General features: G+C 38.4%; 1 protein-coding gene across 1 annotated transcript in view; it reads left to right on the forward strand.

Moving 5' to 3' along the window:
* The window catches only part of si:ch73-211e3.1 (mastermind-like protein 2), a 61,819-nt gene extending 37,587 nt beyond the window's left edge, over nucleotides 1-24,232 (forward strand). The window contains exons 3-5 of the mRNA XM_043244556.1: nucleotides 20,117-20,239; nucleotides 20,349-20,421; nucleotides 21,209-24,232. Coding sequence (XP_043100491.1) covers nucleotides 20,117-20,239; nucleotides 20,349-20,421; nucleotides 21,209-22,233 — 1,221 coding nt within the window. The 3' untranslated portion in view covers nucleotides 22,234-24,232. The remainder of the gene's footprint in view (nucleotides 1-20,116; nucleotides 20,240-20,348; nucleotides 20,422-21,208) is intronic.
* The last annotated feature ends 171 nt before the right edge of the window (nucleotides 24,233-24,403 follow it).

Here is a 24,403-nt window from a genome sequence, read left to right on the forward strand (position 1 = left end):
TTATTTTGATGGAACCACAACATACAACATACTGACTATGAGAATCTTTGTTAACTACTAATCCTAAACTTACCTAACAGTCTACTCTGAGACTTAGTAGACATATACTTGAGAATTAATGAGAATTAGTTGATATGTAGTTGCAAAGTTACTTATAGTGAGTAGAATGTCTAAAGTGGACTTTCAAAATAAAGTGTAACCAATACCTTTTGAAAAAAAATTTTTTTCCTTTTGCACAAAGCACAAAAAGGTTTCTCTCAGCTTCGTAAAAAAGAACCATTTTAACAATTTTAAGGACTATTTTAACAATGTCTTTACTACATTTCCTTGGGCCTTGAACAAGGTAGTTTCACTGCTGTCTAGGCAGAATATCTTTATTTGTATTCCAAAGATGAACAAAGGCCTTACAGGTTTGGAACGACATGAGAGTGAGTAATTAATGACAGAATTTTAATTTCTCTCCCTTTAAGCGCAGACAATAGATGTTTTTTTCCACAAACTGTGATGCATCTGTGTTGTCTTCATGATTCTTGTTTTATAGAGTCGACAAATGATTTAGCACTTTGAAAAAAGGAATTACATTAGACAGGGCTTCTAGAATTATGCAATTAAAGTCAAAATATACAAGAAGAGAGAATTACATGCCTGGTTTTTCCATCAGCTTCTGGAGCTTTGGGTATGCTCGCTTCATACAGGGGGAGACTGTTTCTAAAAGATGGAGTGGGCACCCTGTGGTGTGTACCATGGGAAGGGAGGGGAGTGGGTGTTCCGACTCTGATGTGTGTATAAGGGGGGCAGTTAGGAAGCTCCAAAGGTTAATTGAATGGACAGCTGAACAGAGAGTGAAGGAATGTGAGTCTTTGTATGTGATTAGCATTCATGCTAAGAGGCTGAATATGCTTAGCCCATCTCTGTTAATTAGGATAGGGCCAAAAAATGTTTTTTAGTTGCTTTGATAGTGTGTAATGTCTAAAAAGTTAATTTCTTAAATTAAAAAAAGAGAAGAAAAAAAGCCACATTTAAGCTATTTGTTTTGTGCAACCTGAGAGAAAACTTGAGTTTTATTCTTTTTTCGCTCTGAAGCGAGAGTGTGTGTTTGTTTATGCAGTAAAGAGCAAAAGCTTTGTGACTGTGTTTTTGTGTGTGAGTGTGTTTGTATATCCGTGCTAAAGAGAGAAAGGCAGTGTGTGTAAATGTGTGTGACTATAGAGTTTCAAAGTACCGCTGTGCATTCTGTCTCCCTGCGTGGCGGTCTGTTTGAAGACAGAGTCCCCCTCTTTCAGCCCAGTAGTCCTCTTTCATCACTCCAATAAAAGATAATGAATTTTAGAGGAGACTGAGATTGAGAAAGAAAGAGAAAAGGGGGCCGGTTTCTTTAGTGTCTTGGCATGCATGGTTGCAAACTAAAGAGGGACTCAAAACTTCTATCCCCCAAAGTAACTGGCTCTCACTCTCTTTATCTCTCTCTCACACTCACACACACACACACACACACACACAATCAGAGTTATTCAAAATGACATTTAACAACTCAACTCACAATGATTTTGTCCGTCTAATCTTAACATTCTGAATTAAACATTACTAGTTAACTGAAGCTGCATTGAGTTTAACATTTATAAACATATAAACATTTATAATGTATTTAAATCTGTTGCATACAGTTTAGATTTTTATTAAGTATATAGTGTTTGCATATTATAAATACACTTTATGTAGAAATATGTCATATGTAATTATATAAAGCTTATTAATAAACATACCTTTTAATAGCGTTTTGTAATTGTTTTGGTAAAACGCTTCTTTTAATAAACACACCATTTACGTCTATTTCCTCAAGGAGCATAAATAAAGTTTGATTGTTATCAAGACTCATGATTCACAAGAAATACACAGCAACACAGGTATTTTCCCAGCAGGAGTATCTTTCTCGTAGTCGTTGACTCAAGTGGGGATTCCCTCCTCCTACTGAACACCTCTCTCTCTTTTCTCTGTCGTGCTTACAGTTTGTGGAGGAAGTCTGTTTGTCTCTGAGCTCAAAAGCAGAAGTGAGATTGCCTTTTTTATTATTGTAACCTCTCTGACACTCCTCAATTAGGGAAAGTAAGAAAAATCTTCAGAGCGATGAATTTATTGTAAAAATCCCAGAACCACAAAGAAGCAAGAAAGAGAGAGGATGGGGACAAGACTTGTTAAACGTCGAGAAAGTAAATTTCTAGGTGGGATTTCAGAACAAACACGTTTTCTCCTCATCTTGCCGTCTGTTTGTAGTCAGTTCCAGTTAGCTAGATATGAAAAAATCTTTTATCCTTTCCTCTACTTGCCTTTTTGACATTGGTGACAAATTCTTTTTTTTTCACTTGTCTCTTTGTGCTTTTTTTCTCCCCCTTTTTGCTGTCTTCTGTGCCTTGGTGTGACAGATTGGATAACCCTAGAGGTGTGTGTGTGTGTGTGTGTGTGTGTGTGATAGAGAGAGAGAGAGGTTTATTTGCCCTCACAGCAGCAGTGGACACTTGACCACATGGACTGAATATACACACTCTTTCTCACATGAAACCTTTGGGCTATAAACATGGCTGATTTGTGTCTGTGGTGTGTGCTGTCATAGAAGTATAGCTCCACCTCTCTGTGTGTTTAAATGGTTGCTGGAGAACCTCAGGTGTGGCTTTGGCCGATTGGTTTATGTGACTACAAACATCTTTGATGTTATTCCTCTTCTTATGCCAAATTGATGTGTAAGTGACTCAGTGAATGTTAGGTCAGAATGAAAGTGTTTGAGTGATGTCAAAGAGAAATGGAGATGTAGTTGAGTGGTGGAGAGAGTTGAATTTATAGAGGTTGAGGAACTGTGCTGCCTCTGCTCTTTATAGTTTCAGCTTTGATCTCTCCTAAAAGTTCATGAAATATGGCGTCGTTGACATTCAACATGATTCGGTTTTGAAAGAATTTAGTCAGAAATTTTTGTATAAAAATATTCTTATCAGATTTTTCATATCAACTTACAGCCATCTATTCTAAGTATACTTTACACAAAACATAACTGTACATTTGAAGTAATCTTCTGCAATTAACAATCTCCACCAGTGTTACTGTAGTATAAATTAAATACTGTTATAGTATATATTAATGTAGCTTAAATTATGACTTTTTGTATATACATATATATATTTTACATTTTGTAATCGTTGCCCAGTAATAATTCTTATATCAGTTTATGTTGTAGTAATGTTAGCACTTTAGTATGACATATAAATGTTGCAACTGAAATACGTTTGAAATCAAAATATACTATATTTATTTTGTTAGCTCACATTGCTATTTTTGTGGTGAACAATTCATCCATGCAATTCAATCCACAAAAAAAAAAAGTTTGCTTTCATAACCTTTAATCAAAATGTGAGAATGCTCCTCCCCTCCTTTTCATGACATCAGTTTGTCGGCTTGGGCATGAGCGTAACATCCTTAACCACGCCTCTTCAACTGTGTTCATTTCTGAATGAAACGCCCACTTTACTACATCCAATCAATTCATTAGAAAAAAAAACAAGCAACGCCCTGTTTTTCTCATTCTATATTCTGTTTTTCTTGGAAGTATGTCACAAAACGGAAGTCAAAATCTGTTGCAAACTTCCGGTTCATGTAGACTTTAAGTTTTAGTAAATAAAATGTTTCCATCTAATATTTATAATTTATTGTATTATACCTTTATTTAATTCATTTTAGTTAACAATACCAACACTGATCTCTGCTCAGCCCTGTTAGTATGTATTGTATGTGTCGCTCTTGTTTGTGTGTTCATGTCCTTCCCTCAAGGCTGAAATGGTGTGTGTGTGTGTGTGTGTGTGTGTGTGTGAGGGGGGGGGGAGTTGGCTATATGCACGGGAGAAAATATTTCATACCAACACCACACACACATCCACAGCAGTCTTCCCAGCAGGGTGGAGAGTCTAACCTTGTTTTGCGCCTCTCTTCTGCTTGGGCACGTTCAATGATTTTAACCATTTTTAAAAGCTCTAAGTGGGTCAGCTGTACATAAATGTGTCTGAGAGAAATGCCGAGACAGACAGACAAAGGGAGGGCAGGTCACTTCTGCCACACATTTCCCCACATGTTATCTATGGGTTTTGTGCCATGCTTGTTTTATATTTGGAAAGTTGACGTGTCCTGAGTGATGTAGTACTCCATATAAAAACATGAATTTTTCGAATGATTTGCTCATTCTTTTAGTCATTCATTTTCGTGAATGCAGCTTTTATGACTTAAATTTTCTATACTTTATTTAGTTTTACATCACAGGACCATTTAATATCAGCTAGTGAAGGCTGTTAAGATGTCTGTATTCATTTCAAATTTGAATTGACGTGTCACGCGCAAAACTCCAGACTATGATGGAAATGTGTGGCCACAAATGCAAAAGCCATGAGATTTAGATGTCATCTGATTAGAGTCCACCTCACTGTTTCCTGTGTGTAACTAAAAACTTGAGCCGTGATGCTGGATTTTTAAACTAATGACTCATCGGTGAACTTTTTTGTTTTATTTTTTATGAGTTGGTCAAAGGGACTCGTAAAACAGTCTAAACCTTTCTGTGACGCTCAGTGAGTCAGTGAATCCTTCAGAGCCATTAACTTCACAACAGATTCTTATTCTGTGATGTGATTGATTGCTTTTGATGTATGCATTAATTAATATATTCAGTAACCCTTTAAAATAAGGAGTCCTTTGTTAACATTAGTTAATGTATTGACTAACAACAAAGAATACGTTCATTACAGTCTTTATTCATCTTTGTTAATGTTACTTAATAAAAATACAGTTGTTCATTGTTAGTTCATGTTAGTTCAGAGTGTTAATAACCACAACCTGTGATTTTAATAATGCACAAGCAAATGCTGGAATTAACATGAACCATTTATTAATAAATGCTTTAGAAGTATTGTACATTTTTAGTTCATGCTCATGTAACTAATGAACCTTATTGTAAAGTGTTACCATATATTCTATAACATGTAAGTGCTAAAAAAGACAAATTAAATCAAATGTAATGAGAATGTTTTATGGGTGACGCAAAATCAACTTGACATTTTTAAATAGCACAATTACTCTCAGAATGTCTAAAGTCATAACACATTTAAACGAAATACAAATAGAAAAACCTACAGTTAATATAATTTAAATCATTTATGATATTTCTCATAAATATATACCAAAACAGCCTTTTATTACAGCACGCATAAGTATTTTATTTTATTTTATTTTATTTTATTTTACACAACTACCTTTATATCTTAAAGGTAAAAAACCTTTATATCTCTTACTGACGAGTTCATATTAGGGACACAAATGATATCTTGATTTATTGTAATGAAACTGACAAGGAGGTCTTAGACTAAATGCCTCCTTTAATTTTATTCAGTGTGTATAAGAAAGAAGCCTTGTTGTGTCAGCTTCTGTGCTTTGTACCCGGAGGAGACAGAGAGAAAAGAGAGACAGAGATAGAGAGGACATTCAGCAATCCAAGCCCTCATCAGTATTTTATTAAGAGAACGAGAGGGTTTTGCCTGCTTTCCGCACACACAACTGCATAACCCTGCTCTTCGTACTCACATTTCCAGCCGCCAGAAACTACAAATGTACTCTCAGTCAATGTCAAACACATTTACCTATCCTCTCTGATTCTTTGTTTTGTGTGTGCGCGTGTGTGTGTTGTTGCTGTTTTAGCAAGAACGGCAACGATTAAACCCATCTGCACCAAATGCTCTCTCTCTGTCTGTTCAAAGGCAGCTCATGTTTAATTCTCTCGTTTTTTCATCTTACTGTGGGGGAAGAGAGGAGGGGACGGATGCTAGAGGAAGAGAGAGAGAGAGAGAGAGAGAGAGAGAGAGAGGAGGGAGGGAGGAGAGGAGTGTCAGAGCAGAGACACTGAGAGAGTCTGACTCCAGACAGGAGAATGAGGCAGACATACAGAAAAAGCATAGTGTGTGAGCGACACTGAGGAAGAGAGAGTATGTGAGTTTAGTGAGGGAAGAAGAGAGGGAGAAAGAGGGAGGGAGAAAGTGGAGGCGGAAAGGGAGAGACAGACAGGAGGCAGACAGAGTGAGACAGTCTTGGCGACGGAGTTCTGGGAGCTGCTTTAAACACACACACACACACACACACACACACATTCTAAAAGTATCTTGAGTGATATACACGGTCTATAAAAAAATATCCACCTACACAAGAACTCTGATTGTTTAATATCAATGGACTAGCTCAGATTTATTCAGGACTGAGGCTAAAGCAGCCTCTTGGATGTTCTTGTTAGTCATTCTCGCCTGTTTAATATGAAGTTATGTCAAGGCAAATCATGTTTATTTTAAATATATATAACATGAGCATGCTTTAAAAAAAACGAGGTTAGGCTAGAAATGTAAAAACGATAGATATGCTGTTTACAGTGAACAGAAGTATTGTATTTGTTAGTGTTTACTACTATTAAAATAAAAATGGCATGAAATCTAGGTGAAATCCATGTAAAAATTATGTTACAAGAGATACTATGTCATATTTTGCTATAAGAAGCCAGAATTATGACTTACTAAGTTAAAATTAGTTGACAGTAAGATAATAAGTCATTACTGATTTGATCATTTCAATGTTTTATTTGGTAATTATGACTTATCATATTTCATATGTATATCATAATTGTGACTTTCATGACTTTTATCTCATAACATCGACTTTTTATCCTAGAAATTTGTTTATTGTTGTTAAAGGCAGGAGAAGCCAAGCGGTCCAACATTTTGAACAAGGGAGACATAAAATAAAAGTACCAGTGCGTAGAAGTGAATGAGAACTGTCCAGTTGTTTAAAGGGTTATTTGAAAACCACAAATTAATTCACGATTGAAATGCCACTGTGCTTCTCTCTGCATCGTTACGCAGTAAATTCCTGTTTAGCCCTGTTTATTCCAGGCTGTTGCTAAACTGCCCTCTTTGTATGTTTAACGTCAGTTTATACAAATAGGCTACATAACCAGCCACGTGTGTGATGACTTTTGGATTTGGTTAGACGCAGTGTTTGTGTTACAGCAGGTTATATAAATGTCAGATTGAGTCTAACGCGACATGAAGCCATGTGTTGACAGTGATGACTGGCTGTTTGACAGCTCTAGTGTATCTGCTTGCCATATATAGTACATTTACCTATATGCATGGTGCTATTCATATTTGTTCATGTCTTCATGTCAAATCTACGTAACTTTAATAGTGACCATGCTAGCTCTGTTTCATATCAGTACCTCTGCATGTAAAGGTACGAGTCTTTAAAGGAATCCAAAACTGTACAAAAATGAAGTTATTTTGAAAAAGGTTTGTAACCAGGCCGTTTTGGGTCACCACTGACTCCCATAGTATTTTTTTTTTCCTACTATGGAAGTCAATGTTGACCCAAAACAGGCTGGTTATAAACTTTCTTCAAAATATCTTTGAAAATATCAAATATCAAATATCAAATTCATGCAAGTTTGGATCTATGTGGCAGTGAGTTAATGATGACCGGATTTTAATTTTTGGGTGAACTACTGTTCGCAGTCTGCCAACGTATAAAATACGCGGGAATTGCGGAAATGGGATTCAAACGACTCGTTTAGGCTGTACAGCGTCATTTCTTTATTTTGGGAGACAATAACTTTATATATCGTGCACTTTCGGATTTACAACTTTGGAGGTCGTTTACATTCACATATAAAGGTAATATTGGAAATGGCCTAATAGGGGCACTTTAAAAGCTAGATTTGATACTTGATATTTTTACCAGCTGAAAATGAACTTGGTGACGTCAGCAGAAAAAAAAAAAAAACCCCGTTCAGTTCAAACATTTTATATATGTTCAGTTTTATTATTATCACCTATTAGAATTATAGTTCAGCATGACAAAGGATAATGTATCCAAATGCCCTCATCCTCAGAAACCATGAACAAAATTACACAAGCTAATAAAAAATATGACCCAGACGGCATTACATACTGGTACGGGTTCAATTTCAGTGAGGACAAACGTGGTTGGTGCTTTGTTTAGTGAATTATTGGCATGAAAGTCAAAAGTTCAGAAGGCCACCAAAGTTCAAAAGACAATCTACAAAGAAGAGCCTCTGGTTAATGTACTGCAGCAAAATTATCGGTTTATAGGTCAGATTAATAACATTTAACGCTGTTTTTTTTTTTTCCTGAAGACTCATTTACTTTTGCTTCATAAACAATTCTGGGTCTGCGCTGGGTTGCCAGTCTGTGTTCTAATGTAAAATCTGAGCCTGAAGCCGAAAGCGGTTGAGAAGCAGTGATCTAGACAGCAGCTCTTGCTGTGGTGGATGCTGATTCAGTCTTTTCTCCTCTCAGCGCCTTCCTGCTCCTGTTTGGGTGTGTTTCTCTCTCCCTCTCTCTCACTTTCTCTCTCTCTCTCTCTCTCTCTCTCTCCTACCATTCATTCTGTCTGACATGCAGTCGTTTGTTGTTGTCTTTTCCTCGCCTTCTTCCAGACACCCTGTGGAGAGAGTGATGAAGGAGAATACAGGAGAATACAGAAGAGGGAGAAAATGACGAGGAGGGAGAGGGAAAAAAAAGAGGGTGATGGCGTAAAACTAGCGCTGAGCGTTTGAGCCTTTGTTCTACTTTTATGTTGAGCAGGAATAAAAAATGCTGCGGCGCGGATAGAGAATTACCAGATCCGACTTTGATTCGTGTGTTTAAATGTGTGCCGTAGCTTTAATAAGGATGTGTTTTCTTGAGCAGGTTAAAGATATCAGTCAAGTGCAGTGTGTCACTGTTTCAACAAAATTGATTTCTCTCCCTCTCGTGCTTTTTCTCCCCATCCATCTCATCTGTCCCAATAATGCACTCGCAGCTATAAATATATTATTTTAAGGGTGTAGAGTGCAACAATCACAAGCATCTATAAAATTGCCTTCATTTACTGGTGGTAGCATGCTACAAATGTTTCAGTGCCTAATATCGGAGCATCGGTGGATGTGAGAGTATAGCCTTGTTTTAGACCAAAAAAAGCAATTTCAGGGTATTTCGGAAGTAGCTGGGAATTTAAAATCTTTTTTATCAAGCATGCAAAAAAGTAAAAAGTAATGGAAAGCCACGGAGATGTCTGAAGTGAAGATGCATTTTGTAGTTGCGCCCCGCTCTAAATATTTAATCAGCTGGATATTGCTCTTCTGTAGAGTAAAACACGCTCACATATTGAACATTACAAATGATTTCTTTGAGTCATTCTTTTAGATGAATCAGTCGATCTGGTTCTCAATCCGGTCTTAATGATTCATTAGCAAATCAGTCTGAATTAAACTGTTATTCATTCGTTTAATTTTGTATCTAGTAACCACAGATGATTAGAAAGGTTGTGGTAAATCCACTGGTCGTTAACGCAATCCATCTAAAAGATTTGCGTAGCAGAAATAAATGCTCAGATTTATTGCATCTATTCAAACCACCTATTCTATAAACACCCACGTGTATGCGCTCATGCAAACATCCTCCTCACGACTCGAAATGATTCCAACAGGCCTAATGTAGAGTTTAAAATGAATTCTTTCAGATTGTGAAACAGTGATGGTTCAGTCATAACACTGTGGTTTATTTTGTGAAATCTACTCAAGTCAGGCTGTAGACACACCCAATCCTATTGGCAGAGGAACATGCCGAGGGGCGTGGCTACAGTCCACTGAGCTACCGAGTCGACCACTTGTAGACATTACGCCCACCATATGTGTTTGTTCCTGTCTGTTATAAAGTGTGTGTGTGTGCGTGTGTGTAAGTGTGCGTAAGAGAGAGAGACTACAGCATGGTGTGTCAGTGGTTAGTCAGACGTTACTTAAAAAAACTCTCTCAACTTGACCTTTGCGTAAAAGTACATTCATTATACATTACGTGGGTAAAAGAGAAACATGTAGATGTAAATACTTTTTTATAGACACAACAACCAGCATTAGACAGTTTTTGTATGCGCAACCTTTAAAAAGTAAGTCTCATCAAAGCTGCATTCATTTGATCGAAAATACAGTGAAAAAGGTATGAATTGTAAAATATAATTTAAAATAACTGTGTTCTATTTCAATATATTTTAACTGCAGTTTATTTCTATGATGGCAAAGCTGAATTTTCCAGTCTTCATTGTCCCAAAATTCTTCCAAAAATTATTCTAATATGCTGATTTGGTGTTTTGGTGTTTAATAGTAAAAAAAGAAATTGATGATTAGAAAGTTCAAAAGTCATCATTTCTAAAAATCATTTATTTGACATAAAGCTTTTGTATAAATGACTCCAGTGTCTCTTTTGATAAAAGTATTTAATGTCATTTGAATTCTTCCTTTCTAAATTTCTTTAATTAAAGAAGAGCAAAAAATCCTACCTACTCTCAATATTTGATTACTGGTTGTCTCCAATAATAATAAGAATCTGCATGTCAACGATTCCACCATTACACTGACATATTGCAACATACTTAACAGAAAAATTTTCACAAGATTAAAACCCCGGATTAAAGTTGGCAGTCCAGCCAATGCTAGTAAAGTGAATCCATCTCCCTCCCCACACACACGGATGTTCATTCCTGCCTCCTCTGTTTTCACTCTTACAAAGGAACATATGGGTGGGAATATGGCATGCATAATTAAACAGATCACCAATAACATATTAACGGCTTTTATTTTCCAAAAAGTAAATTCAAATTCTCCCTAATTGATTTTTTTCAGCCCGATTTGTTCTCAACTTTAAGAACTGCTCATCGAAACATTCCCTTGAATCATTAAATTGTTGTACATGAGTCAAGTGCTCAGTATAATGCCTTTTAAATTGCGCATTTGAGGTACTTGGCTGTGCTTCGATGTTTAATGCAAGTCGCTAAGAAGAGGAAAAAGGAGGTTTCGTTTGGTTTCCTCCTCTAAATACAATAAATAAATGTAATGACACGCCACTGTGGCCCCTTAGCGTGCGATTCGTGTTTGCGTGTTTGACATCTGTCAGTTTTAATGGTGGCGGCTCCTCCGCTCATCCCGTGGGGCTTTATCTTCCACTCAGCACACAAATCTCCCAATCAATTTACCAAATGAAGCCGGGTGTGCAGTGCTTAAAAGAACAGTCCATGCTTACGGAGCACGAGAGCGAGATGGCAGGAGAGAGAGAGAATATATTGTTTATGTGACCTGTTCCCCCGGCATTAACCTAATTCACGCATCCAGGATTACGATGCGTTATTAAAGAAACAATGGAGGGTGAAAGATAGTGAAAACAAGAGAAGACGTTCAAAAAAACTAAGACAGGAGAAGAGACGGAGGGAAGAAAGAGAGGACGAGCGATGGGCCAATCGATCTTGAAATATCAATATGTCTGATGCTGATTAAGAAGGTTGATTCTGCATTAAAAACATCTGCTTTGATGCTAACCATTTAGTTATTTATTCAGCAAGAAAGTTAATGCGTATCATAAACGTCGCAAAATGAACTGTCAGCAAGAAGAGCTTCATGCAGTGGCATTTTCTTTCACACACATATATAACAAACATGCTAAATGTGACATTTATTTTTTTTGTGGCATTTTGTGGCAAGCTGTTAGTGGTGTTGTTGTTTTATTGTGTAATGACTGAAATTACACATAATCACAATAAGCACATTAAGCTAATCGGTGTCAATGCTTTTGTACGCAAAAAAAACAAAAAAAAACTTGGATTGTTTTGGTAGCTCCTCCCTTTCTTGATCAAACTAAAGCTCTGGTCGACATGCTAGGAAAAAGGAGTAGAAAGAGCAGCCACATAAAAACACATGGGGGGTTTTTTATGGAGCCTCTCACATTTCTGCATCATGACAAGAGAGAGGGGAGTGATACTGAGATACTAAACGGAGAAATAAAAGGAGAAAGTGCTCAAGGACATTGCGTGTGTGTGTGTGTGTGTGTGTTATGCACATGTTATCAGTGGATTTAAATTGCTAACCTTGCATGAGGAGAGCCAAGAATTGGTGGATCTCAAGGACTCCCTCCAGTAAGTACCCTGATCGTGCTGCAGATGTCACAGAACACACACACACATCTCATGCATTATTTGGAATACTTGATTCTAAATAGTCATGACATACTGGGGTCAGTTTCTGTGTAATGTTAAAACGTAATTGGTAAACTGTATATTTGACCATTGTCCCTGGTAAGGAGCTTTTTGGGCTCCTGTGCTTTTAAAGGAAAAGTATATATATATATATATATATATATATATATATATATATATATATATATATATATATATATATATATATATATATATATATATATATATATATTTAGCATGAAATAAAATAAAATGTTAGAAAAAATGTTCTTTTGAAGCAAAATCACATTTTTTATATAACAAAGGTGCATCTAAAGTGACAGCAACAGCATTTGTAATGTTACAGAACATTTCAATTTAATATATAAATGCTGTTCTTTTGAACTTTTGTTTATAAAAGGATCCTGAAGAAAAAGGTTTTTACAAAAATACAGCAGCAACAACTAAAACAAGTATTTTTTTTCAGCAAAAAATCTGCATGTTGGGATTATCAAATAAATGCAGCATCTGTAAATGTATTTGTATTTTTAATTCATATAATTATTTATTAAGTAACCAGTAAGTGAGTTATAGCATTTACTATAACAGACATGGTTTGATTAAACGTTTAGCTAAATTAACCCAAAGATTTAAATAGCTACTTTCTCACTTACAGCATTTCTTGTATATGTTTCGCTCACCCAGTTTTGAAATGGAAGCCAAAACTTAAATGCATTACAAAAACATTTATGTGCCTAGAGGAAGATAAAACCCTGAGGAATGAGTGTTATTTTAGGGCGACAACCTGTCATGCAGCTTTGTGGAGTGTCTTAGAGGCTAATAAGCTACGATTACAGGTTTAGAAAGAGCGTCTGAGGTGTTTATAAAGTGTTTGTAAGGGATTGCCTGTTTCATGTAGCTTCTACCAGTCTGATTTAGACAAGGGTGAGTGGTCTAAGCAGCTGATCTATCCTGACAGCAGTAATCCCCCCACGATCCCTCTCAGACTGTCTGTGTGTGTGTGTCAGTGTGCATGTGTGTAAGAATAACAGTGGGATGAAGCAGATTGAATAGGGATGGAGCGAGAGAGAGTTAAATAATAAGAGTCTCATAATGACCAGGAATGAATAAAGCGTGTGTGTGTGTGTGAATAACTAGGGAAGGTGTTTTGCTGGTGCTCAGACAGAAGGAATACTGCCTGATAATCATGCCTCTTTGTACACACACACACACACACACACACAATTTATATGGTACAAACTGTATGTGCTATAGCCCTAAACCCTATACCTAACACTTACCCGTTCTACTTCCCTCCCAAAAAACTCACACAGTATGATTTATAAGCGTTTTGAAAAGTGGGGACATGGGGCAATGTCCTGAAAAGTCACCTTCCCCTGGAATACCTATGTCATATCTGTGTCATTATACAGATTCATGTCCTGATTTGTCACAAAAACGTGCACACAAATGTACTTGTGGTCTACAGGAAGGAAGTTCTGGTGTGCTGTTGACTGTTCTTGCAAACTGAAAGCCTGAGAAGCCACGGCATATTCTCTGAGACCGCCGCAGTACAGCAAACAACTCTCTTTCTAACTCTAAACTGAGGATGAATAATTAAAAACTCTTTCAGCTTAGTTCACTAATAACTGCACATACGCTGTTTGTGATGTGCTGCTGAAATGCTTGTTTAAAATGTGTTTTTGTGCTTCGGTGCTCTTTAAACTAAAATGTGGATATTTAGCTACATCATGTGTATCCCAGAGGATGCAAACTGAAGCTTGCTGAAGTTTTTTTTTTTTTTTCTTTTTTTTTATGTTGCATATTTGTGATGCGAGGAAGCTTCTTAGGGAGAGTTCATCTATACATATCTGGTTGAAAGAGCAAATTAATAACTTTGGTCAATTATTTCCTGCTTTTTGTGGATTTAAAGTGTTAGCTCAACCAAAAATCTGTCATAGTTCACTCACTCTCATGTCGTTTCAAACCTATAAGATTTTCATTTCATCTGTGAAAAAGAAGGTGTTTTTTTTTTTAGTTAGTAACCAAGCAGTTTTTGACTTCCTCTGTAGACTGTAAAAATGTGCAAAATTAATAAATAAATAAGCTGTTGTACCCCAGCCTATTTAGAGTGAGGTTGTATGGACAAAAAAGGCATTAGGATATTTTTCGAAAACTGTGAGGAGAGTAAATGATAATTTACTTTTTTGAAATAAATATCCTAAACAAATATCCTTTGAAAAAAAAGAAAGAAAAGTTTTTCCGGGTTATTTTTAGGAGGAAGGTTATAGAAATTATCATTAGCTCAGTATAAAACAGTAGAAGTCAATGAAAGTCAACACTATAATAGAAAAACAAATGTGTGTGTGTGTGTGTGTGTGTGTGTTTTAATTGTAGAAAGTGTCTTTGGTTTTGAGTGGAAGAGGTCGAATGGTACACTCTAGCAACACACACTGCTCTTCATTTCTTTGTTCCAGATAATCTTCCCCCCATTCCCTTCTCATTATTAGATATGAGCCGCCAGTCCTGTGTGTTTAGTATTCTGCACCACTCTCTCTCTCTCACACACACACACACACACACACACACACACACATACACCTGCAAGGTATCAGTATCTCAAGAGAACTACATGGAAATCAAACTTTCTCTCCCCCTGTAAACAGTCTACATTGGAAACAAAGCCCTCCTGTCTGTGTAGTCAAACAGACACTGTGTTTGCCCAGTAGATGAGAAACGCAAAGGCTGAACATGTGATCAGATCAAAAAAGAAGAAATGCCAGAGGTCTGTCCCCCATCGGGGACTGTAAGACATCAGGGAAGCGAGCAGCCTGTGTTTTTCATGAAAGAGAGGAAGTGAAAGACACTGTGTAAATGCAACATGTGAACTAGTAGTCAGCCATCGTTCAATTTTAAATTCAATTACCTATGACCAATCGCTGACTGGTATAATGTAGATATATGCTTTTTATCTGTTTGTTTGTTTTTGCACTTGTTCATTTTTAACATTTAATTTGTTATGTATCAAGCATTTCATGTGAAAATGTAAATATTTAAACAGCATTCAAGTAAAATAATTTTAAATTAATTTACCAACATTCTATTTACATTTATTATACATTAAAAATATAAACATTTGAAAATATCCATCATCTATTAAACTAGCATACGAGTCAGCCAACTAACACACCCAATATCGTTCGGATAGATATATTGGTCTATGACTACCCAGAACTCGTACATTGCAAATTTTGATTAATTCCCTTTCTGTAGAGCTTTTTTTTTATAATAGAAGATTGCAATGATTAGTATAATTGTTCAATCGTTATTCATTGTACAGTAAGAGATTATAACAGGTCTGACGCTATGTGGAGAATATTCGTGCTAACAGTATAAGACGTGGCTGAAACTGCTTAATAAAACAGTCGGTCAGATGCAGTTGAAGGCCGACCACGTTGTCTTTGTGTTGTAGTGTAGCGGCTAAGCAGAGCCCGTCCCGAGTGACCTTGCCCTGAGGTGGAATGGAGGGAGGAGGGTGGACAGGAGAGGGGCGGGAGGGGGGTGTACACAGATGGTAGAGAATATGGTTCCAGGGTATTTCGGATGGGCCTAGCTCGGACAAACGCAAACAAATAAGCCTCTGCATCCAGTGCGGAGAAAGAAAGCCTCATTGTTCTAGAACTGCTGAGACGGATCTTAGAAGACAGCCAAGGTAAAGTAAAGCAATTCAAGAATTTACTAAGTAATAATTAGAACGGTCCGCCAGGGCCCAAGGTGTGAGAGCCGCACCGAAGATATCGTAGCCCAGCGCGGTTCTGTGGTTCTGCAAGGTTGAGGACACAGAGCCCAGCTGCGGCAGGAATGAATGCTGAATAAATTAAGCACTCTGCCAAGTTAACACTAGCCTGGCAGCGGCTCTTTCCCTCTAAGCCCAGGTGTGTGTGAATGTGTGTACTGTACGTGTGAGAACATTTTAAATGTGCAAATATGTTTTGTGTGAATGCAGTATGTGGGCATGCTTTATCACACAAGTGTGTGTGTGTGTGCGCATCTTACGCTTTCCAGTGTCTGGCACTGGTAGGGGGATGGGTGAATATGTGTGTCTCTGTGTGTGTGTGTGTGTGTGTGTGTGTGCAGAAGTGCGTGCCAGGAACAGTTCGGGAATTTGAGGCGGTGTTTCAAAGGGTCCCAGGATAGTTAGCAGGCTTCAAAGCAGCAAGACTGGGGGAGCTTGTTCTCTCCTTCACATCCATCCACCCACACACCTCCGATCTTTATTCGCTTTCCCCCTCAATAACAGGATTTTTTTAAACCTAAAAATCTATTTTTACGTGTCTGAACAAAACACATGGAAATCCTCGGCGCCCCAAGAACTGGATTTTTTGCGATGGGGTGTATATAGTAGACATGGCACAATGCGGTTAACCAGGCTGGCATGAAGACTGGCTTTTGTCTCCAAGCCACACAAACAGAGAAGGAGAAAGAGAGAGAAAGAGGGAGCTGATATGTGTTGTTGTGGAAGTAGGTCAGGCGTCACATTCATTAACATCCTCCTCTCATGCCTGATGATGTGAGCCGCTCCCACTATCACACACATGCATACGTGTACATATCGCACGCATAAATCAGGGCATGCGTATGAAATATTATCAGAGGTTATCGATTCGAGGCAGACACTGGTGCGTTTGTAAAGAATTGAGTCGGTCATCATTTCATAGCGCTTTAACCCCCGTGCACCATCAAGGCAATAGACGTAAATAAACTTGGTTACTGTGGAGATAAAAGCAGTACTTAGTGTCTGCCTGTGCTCTGGACAGCTGGACTTCTGCCAGGACGGCAGAGCGGAGCTCTCTACACAACTCTGTCCCACTTTCTCTCTTGCGCGCTTTCCTTGCATGCGCTCTCTCTTTCTATCCGTCTCGTGTCTGCTTCCATTATCCACCGCGCTTCCGAATTCTACCTGTTTTGCAAAAGTTGTACGCCTGACTCAGTCCCTTTCTCTCTTCTAATTCCTCGCTTTCTGCCCACTCCATTCATCCTCATCTCATTCTTTCCTAACTCTTGCAGTCATAAGCTTTCCCTCCTTCTCTGTCCCTCCCCCTCTCTGCTCCTAGCAAGGTCACTTGGAGTTGCATGACAAAGCGACTTCACTGACATTCAACAACAACCTCTCTCTCTCTCTCTCTCTCTCTTTCCCTTCCTATAGTCCTGCACGGCTGCTTCTCAGACGTTTTCCCATGACAATTATCTAAAGCCTGGAGAATGGACCTAAATATAGAGAGATTTGATTTTCCACTTTTTTTTTTTTTTTTTGGGGCATATAAAGCCTTACTTGGTGTTTAATTTGGGGCCTCAATCCAAGGATGTAACTAAATGTTTAACAGTGGATGAATGTAATAGTTTATGAACGAGGGCATCTATGGTCACAGAACCAGCCACAGTTCACCCTGTATGTGAGTTAGGTATTGGAGCGGACTGTACCTCTTGTAAAGGGATATAAATATTTTAAAACTGTGCTAAAAGAACTTAAAATAATACTTTTCCAAAATTGATAATGAAATAAAAACTAAAAAGACATTTTTAAAAATGCTTAAATGTCAAAAAACTATAATAACCCTGGTTGAGAAGACAGAAGTAAGGTCAAACATGCGTGCTCTGGGTTAAGTACGAGAACCTCCTTTCATGCTCTGCAGCACGCAAATACATAATTGGTTTTATTTCTCTTGTTAGTTTAATATGGGTAATTATGTCTCTTTTATGTGGTTTAGGGCATATTTAGTGCTGTTTTTCATCATTGCCCCTTTAAATAACTTTTAATTAATGCCATTTAGCTTACATTTGCTTTGCGCTTCTAATTGTATTCTTTTTAGATTATTTGGCTTACATTTGCTTTCAAAATAATATTCTGCACTTCTAACTATATACTTTTTATATATTAATGATTTTATTTATTGATATTATTACTTTATTGTACTGTTATTGTACTTATTTTGCAATGCAAATACAATACTGCAATACAAATTGAGAGAGAGAGAGAGAGAGAGAGAGAGAGAGAGAGAGAGAGAGAGAGAGAGAGATCCAAATTTACATTTCTTTCCACCCCGATGGATTTGACAGGGTTAAACATATCTCTCTTTCTTTGTTACCGTCTTGTACGCACACGAACGGTTGCATTCTGTTCGACAACAAAGGCAGCGGATTGCTTTGATAACCTCTGCTGCTGTGATATCTAATCTATTAAATGCACGCTGAAATGCGAGTTGCATGAAAAGCTGAGTGAGCGCGCGGAACGGAAAGAGGAGGCGGCTTGCTTGACGGACCGCTTTACTTGAAACGTACGCGTGATGCTGGAGGCTCTGGAAAGCGTGTGAGGTGTCGGGGTGTAGCTCAGGACAGGGGGAAAGAATGAAAGGCCGTCTCTTATCGAGGGCACAATCGGAAACGCTGTTTAACTTGGCGAGCTTTGCCGGATGGAGCGCAAAGCTGCGTCCTGGCAGACTAAAATATAAGTCACGGAGTATAGGCACAGCAATCATTCATATTTATCAATAAATACACTAGACTGGCTGCATGGAGAACAGACTGGGTTTTTACAATAAGGGGATCGATCGAGACAGGCGATAGAAAAGCTCACCGTAAACTCTTGAGGTGGATCAAGCTGTTAAACGTGCAGAAGCCTACCGCTTTTGTTACGGACTGTGAGAGTGCGCATGCGCCACCTAGCGTTCGCTTAGAGGGAAAACCAAGGTTTTTATTCATATCTCCCAGTTAGGTTTGTGAGAGAGTCACTGATTAACATACTAATCAGCTCACTATTTTCTTTCCTTTGCGGAACGTTTGAGCGGCTGACGAAACAGAACGTTTCTAAATAACGTTTAAGCGTTACTCAGAATATCTTTAAAGGGACAGTTTGATTCAAAAATGTAATTTCTTGGCGTCACAAACCCACATGACTTCACGTGATTGGTGAGCGAGGTTTGCTAAATAATGAAAGAATGTTTATTATTGTATGAACCGTTCCTTAAAGAATTAACCAATGAGAGTTCTTTGTAGTCATTAGAAGTTTTAGTTCTTACTGGCAAACGGAATCATGCATGGCTAATTTCTCAGGCGCAGCCCTAACGCAAAACAACCAACAAAAGCATCTAAACCAGCTCTTCGTTCCTGCTGCACATACCCAAGTGCTGGATCAATATCCATTACCAGCACTAGTGCTGCAGACAAGCCATTCATTTCCACTGCAAAGCACCACGATATTCCCCCTGGGAAGCTGTTTCACCACCCTGCCTGCTACAAGCAAAGATGATTACACCAGATTCATGATAGGAGTGTCTGTTAGTGCCTCAGATTACCTCTGCTTGTTCTTGAGCGCGATATTAGCTATGTGTGATGCTAAGCATATGTAGTTGGAGATTTAATTGAATTCGCACAACATAATAAACCCAGTAATTTCATTTTCGCGTTTGTGTCTTTATGACGTGAAGCAGGTCGTTGCGTCCTGCCAGTATGCCAGACGAGAAGTAGTTATCTATCCACGTCTTCATAATGGTCTGTGATTAATGTTCTACTCCGGTTACGCATGTGTTTTCAGGATTTGGATGGGAGTAGCGAGGGAAGAGGGTGGGGAGCGTTTCTTCTGTGGGAATGGGAATATGGGAATGCCTAGCCGGGTGGAGGGGTGCATTCAGACAAAGCCAACGAAAACAAACGTCCGTGGCTCTTGGAAGGCAGGGTCTGGTCTGAATCCTCTGTGGTTATTTACAGATGTTTACAACTTTGCTAAGGAAAGAAGCCCTGTTAGAACATGTGGGCTTGGTTGAGATGACCTTTCTAGCGGTGTTGAGTTACGCTGAATGGCGTCACGTCTTTGATCACGGTGAGATTACACGTAGTTGGTTACAGTTGTTTGTGTGGGTCAAACGAAGGTGAGATCATGTCTGTGTGAGTATGGCAGCCATTGTTTTGACACATTTGAGTTATGCACAGCTAAAAATGTAGTTTTCGGTGGAGGTGAGTGCAGCTGTAATAGTGATCTTCCTTTAATTGTGTTTTCTAGGATCAAGGTGCAGGAATGGTGCCACCTCTCCAGGACCCTCCGTCAGCTGTGCCACGACAGCCCCAGGGCAGCAACTACAACATGATGCTTAAGAATCAGTTAATAAACAAGCAGCTTCAACAAGTGCGTGCTCAAACTGTATTTTGAATGTATTGTTAAATTGTAATTTTGATGTTTAGCTTGAATCTGATTGCCTTAATTGTGGTAATGTATTATTTACTGTCTCTTAAAGGAAAAGCAAAGGCATATGGAGCAAATGAATGGAGGGCATATCGCAGATTGCCAACAGGTGGCACCATTTCAAGGTACAGTATCATCAGCGTACCGCACACAAATTGGTTTTTTCAAAATGCAGAAATTCATTAATAAGTTTGCCCACAGAAAATTCTCGCAAATTATTTGTTAAGACTTAACATTTTTTAAAAATAATATGAAGTAGCTGACTCGAATATTAAATAATAGATATTTAAAAAGAACACAAATATGAATACAGAAGACCATATATGGAGTTTTGGCATGTTTTATGCAAATCCCTAGTTGTGTAAATACATGTGGGTAGCCTTTAAAGTGAGAACTTTTCTGTGCACATAAATATGGAATTTGAACAAATTGTTAGTAAATGAGGCCTACTTTTTATTTTGTGGCAAAATTTAAATTTTTTTTCTTTAATAAAAAATAATACTTTTAATACAAGGACGCATTAAACAGTTTAAAAAAATGGATACAGCTTTCAATTGATCAAAAAACCTGGAAAAATTGCTATAATCATTTCCACAAAAACATTAAGTGACACGACTGTATTCAACAATGATAATAAGCGGAGAGGTTTCTTAAGCAACCAAATCAGCATTTTAGAATGATTTCCAAAGGATCAAGAGTCACTTAAGCCTTGAGTAATGGCTGCTGAAAATATTTTTCTTTATGATATAATTAATTTAAATGATTATACTATTTCACAATAGTACTTTACTGTAATTTAATTAAATAAATACCCCCATGCTAAACATAAGAGGAATTTTAACAACCCTAAACTTTTGAACAGCAGTATACTTAATGGTACGCTGAAAGTCAACTATTTATGCTGTCTTTCAGGTCCAGGTCGACCGCTTCCTCCGGAGTGTGGTGGATATCCTCTGGGAGCTTCTCAACAGCTGAATTCCTCCATGCTCTCCCATAGTGGTCCTTTACCCACAAACCGCATGGGTCTTTCCTCCAGCTCAGTCTCTCAGATGGGCCCGTCTGTTGGATATGTGTGTGGCAAAAGTTCCAAACAACCGCTCTGCCACCCGTCGCAAGACTTCGGAATGGCGATGCAGCCCGGCCAGAGCATGATGGGAATGGGTGGTCCTCCACGTCAACCGTTACACCCGGCTCACGCTGTGACGCGACCAGGAATGCCATGCCCTAACCTACCAGGCGGTCCAGTGCCGACCCATCACTTGCGGCAGGCATTGCACCAAGCTGGAGCTCTTCAGTCACGCATGATGTTCCCTCCCCAGCCGCAGCAGCAGCAGCAGCCCACATCACAGTCCCAGCTCTGGCAGCACCAACAAGGGGTACAACCGCATATGGACCCTGCGAACCACCCACATCCTTTCCCCACTGGAGGAACCCTACCTGGATGCGGAGGTCCTCAGTTTCCACAGCGATCCGGCATGGCAGGTATGCCAGCCAATTTCCCTGGTTCCCGTCCTTCTCAAGTAGCCCCTGGTTTGGTTGGCAGACCGGACCAGAAGATGCCTACCACCCAGCAGCTATCCTCAATGTCCCAACAGAACCTCAGAATGCGGGGTCCACTTTCCGCTCTAGCTGTTATGAAACCAGGAGGTCCGTCCATGATGCACCCTGCCCATGGGATGGGGCCTCCTAGTTACCAGACTGCATCTGCAGGGAAACACTGTTCACCGCAGGGCTACAACCCCGGAGATAAACTGCCTTCCTATGACTACACCCCACAGCATCAGAGCAATGGGGCAATGGCAGCGGGGCTACAAGGACCTGGAGGAGGAGGCGGTGGAGGTGCTGAGGTGGACTTCATAGACACTCTGGTGGGCAACAACGAAGACTGGCTAAACAATCTCACCATGATAGATGAATACCTTGAGCAAAACTCATAGGGACTGATCAAGAGCGTCTTAGGTCTGAAAATCACTACACAGCGCAAGAATGGGTTTGTGGGGTCATCGCTCTGAAAAAAAAAGGCATGTTCACACCAACAGCGCTAACTATAACAAGAACTATATTAGGGTTTACACAAACGTTTCTTTTTGGCATAAGCGCACGGTTGTTTGCAGCTCCCGTTATACTCAGTTTATTGTTCTTTGCTTAGTGAAAAGAAGTGCAAGATACGCAATCAGCTGTATTCTGTTAGAGAACATCTTGACTCCATTAGCCACTGGTAGTTCCAAGGTCTTTACCATTCCAGATTTTTTGTCTGGGCAAGCTGTTTCAAGCTCCAGAAACTAACTTTGTTTTAAATTATGAAGTATATTGGGGCCTGTATAGCTGGGGTAGAATCCGATTGGCTTAAAAACCTTTTAGTTCATTGTTATAATTATCATCTTTGGTGTGAACGAACCTTAAAGTCCTAAAGCGTTTTTTTTTTTTTTCTCATGGCTAGCATTAGTGAGAATGTATCGGTGGAAATGAGGCACTGCTTAGCCGCTGCTAAGCCTGGCTTTGGCCATCATTAAACTGGCTTATATTATAAGATGCCCTTTCCTTTTCTCAATGGTTGCTCTTCCAGTGCTCTCTGCGCTGTTTTAATAATATTGTAATTATCATCAAATTTATTATGGAGTGAAACACTGATTTATGAAAACATGGGCTTTCCCCAGCAGTTTAAGAAAGTTCTCATTCAGTTAAAGGGGAATTCACCCAATAATGACAATCCTGTCATCATTTACTTGACCTTATATCTTTTCAAATGAGTATGACAGATTACATTTCAAAGAACTTTTTGGTCTGTTCAGTTGAAGTTAATGGGGTTTAAAACAACAACCTTTTATTGTATGGACAAAACACGTTTTTATTTACATATTTACATGGAGAGAGTAGATGATGACAGAATTGTAATTTTTGGACGAACCGTCCCTTTAATGCAATGTGGTAACAGTATTGTTGACAGTCTCGTGCCAGACCAGGCTCATATGTGCAGCTTTTCATTCTTGCTATTTGAAAAGCATATGAAATCATTTCTGTGATGAACTATTTGAGGGTATTTCAAAAGGGGCTTGTCCTGTACATAAAATATTTTGTAAAATATGGTTTCTTAAACTGTAACATAAAAAAAAGAGCAGTACACATATTTACGCTTCTTTTCTGCTGATGAATTCTTCAGAATTTCTTTTGTAAATAATTATTAAAAGAATAAATAAACGAAAAATGCAATGATGTAAAGAAATGAGTGTCACGTTGAAATTGCAAATTAAATATTTTACACTAGGAAACTCTATTGTAATTTGTATTATGCAAGACAGTATGGTTAGTTTTGGAGTAATACTATGTATTACAAAGGTAAAAAAAATTGTTATGTTTTTGACATAACTGGACTTCTGGTACTCCAGTCTGGCTTTAAGAAGGTTTTATGTTTTGTGTTTTTAAATTGGGAGGTTTGGAGTACAATGTTTCTCAGTCTTGTTACAGCATTTCATTCTAACATAATTGCACAGTCTAAAGGTTCTGTAACTTGTGTCATATTGCCATAGCATAATACATTTTACACTAGACACCAGTGTCTTTGTAATAATCTGTTCCATCTAACGAACTGAGGATCTTAAGGATCTTGATGCTTTCTGGACCAAGGACACTTTTCAGCAATTCTAGGAATGTCTTTTGTAAGTGCACACCAGCTACACTGAAATGGCAGCCTCATTGTAGCAGAGGGACAAAATATATGATCACACCACCTATTATGTAATACAAGAGCAACACCTGTCACAGTAAGTGCATAAAACCCACAGTTCTTTGTGCCAGAGTCTTGGGTTTCCAGTAGTTCATGACCATGTAGTTGATGCCATGAACTTTAAGACATTCTGATTTGTGATTTAATTGTGATTTATTATATTTTGTCTTCATATTTTTAGATTGGAAAATAAACCTCATAAAAACAAAAAATGTCTTTGTTTAACCTGTTGTTCTTCAGTATATCTTACTTCCGTTTTCTGTTGATGTTACGAGTGAAATTTATGACTACAGATAAATGTTAGCGCCACACCTCATTTAGTGTTGCCGTAACTACTGTGCTAAAATCTTTTAGGATCACAAGAGCACCATGGCTAGTATATC

The sequence above is a fragment of the Puntigrus tetrazona genome, chromosome 7 (assembly GCF_018831695.1).
Source record: "Puntigrus tetrazona isolate hp1 chromosome 7, ASM1883169v1, whole genome shotgun sequence".
Taxonomy (NCBI): Eukaryota; Metazoa; Chordata; class Actinopteri; order Cypriniformes; family Cyprinidae; genus Puntigrus; species Puntigrus tetrazona.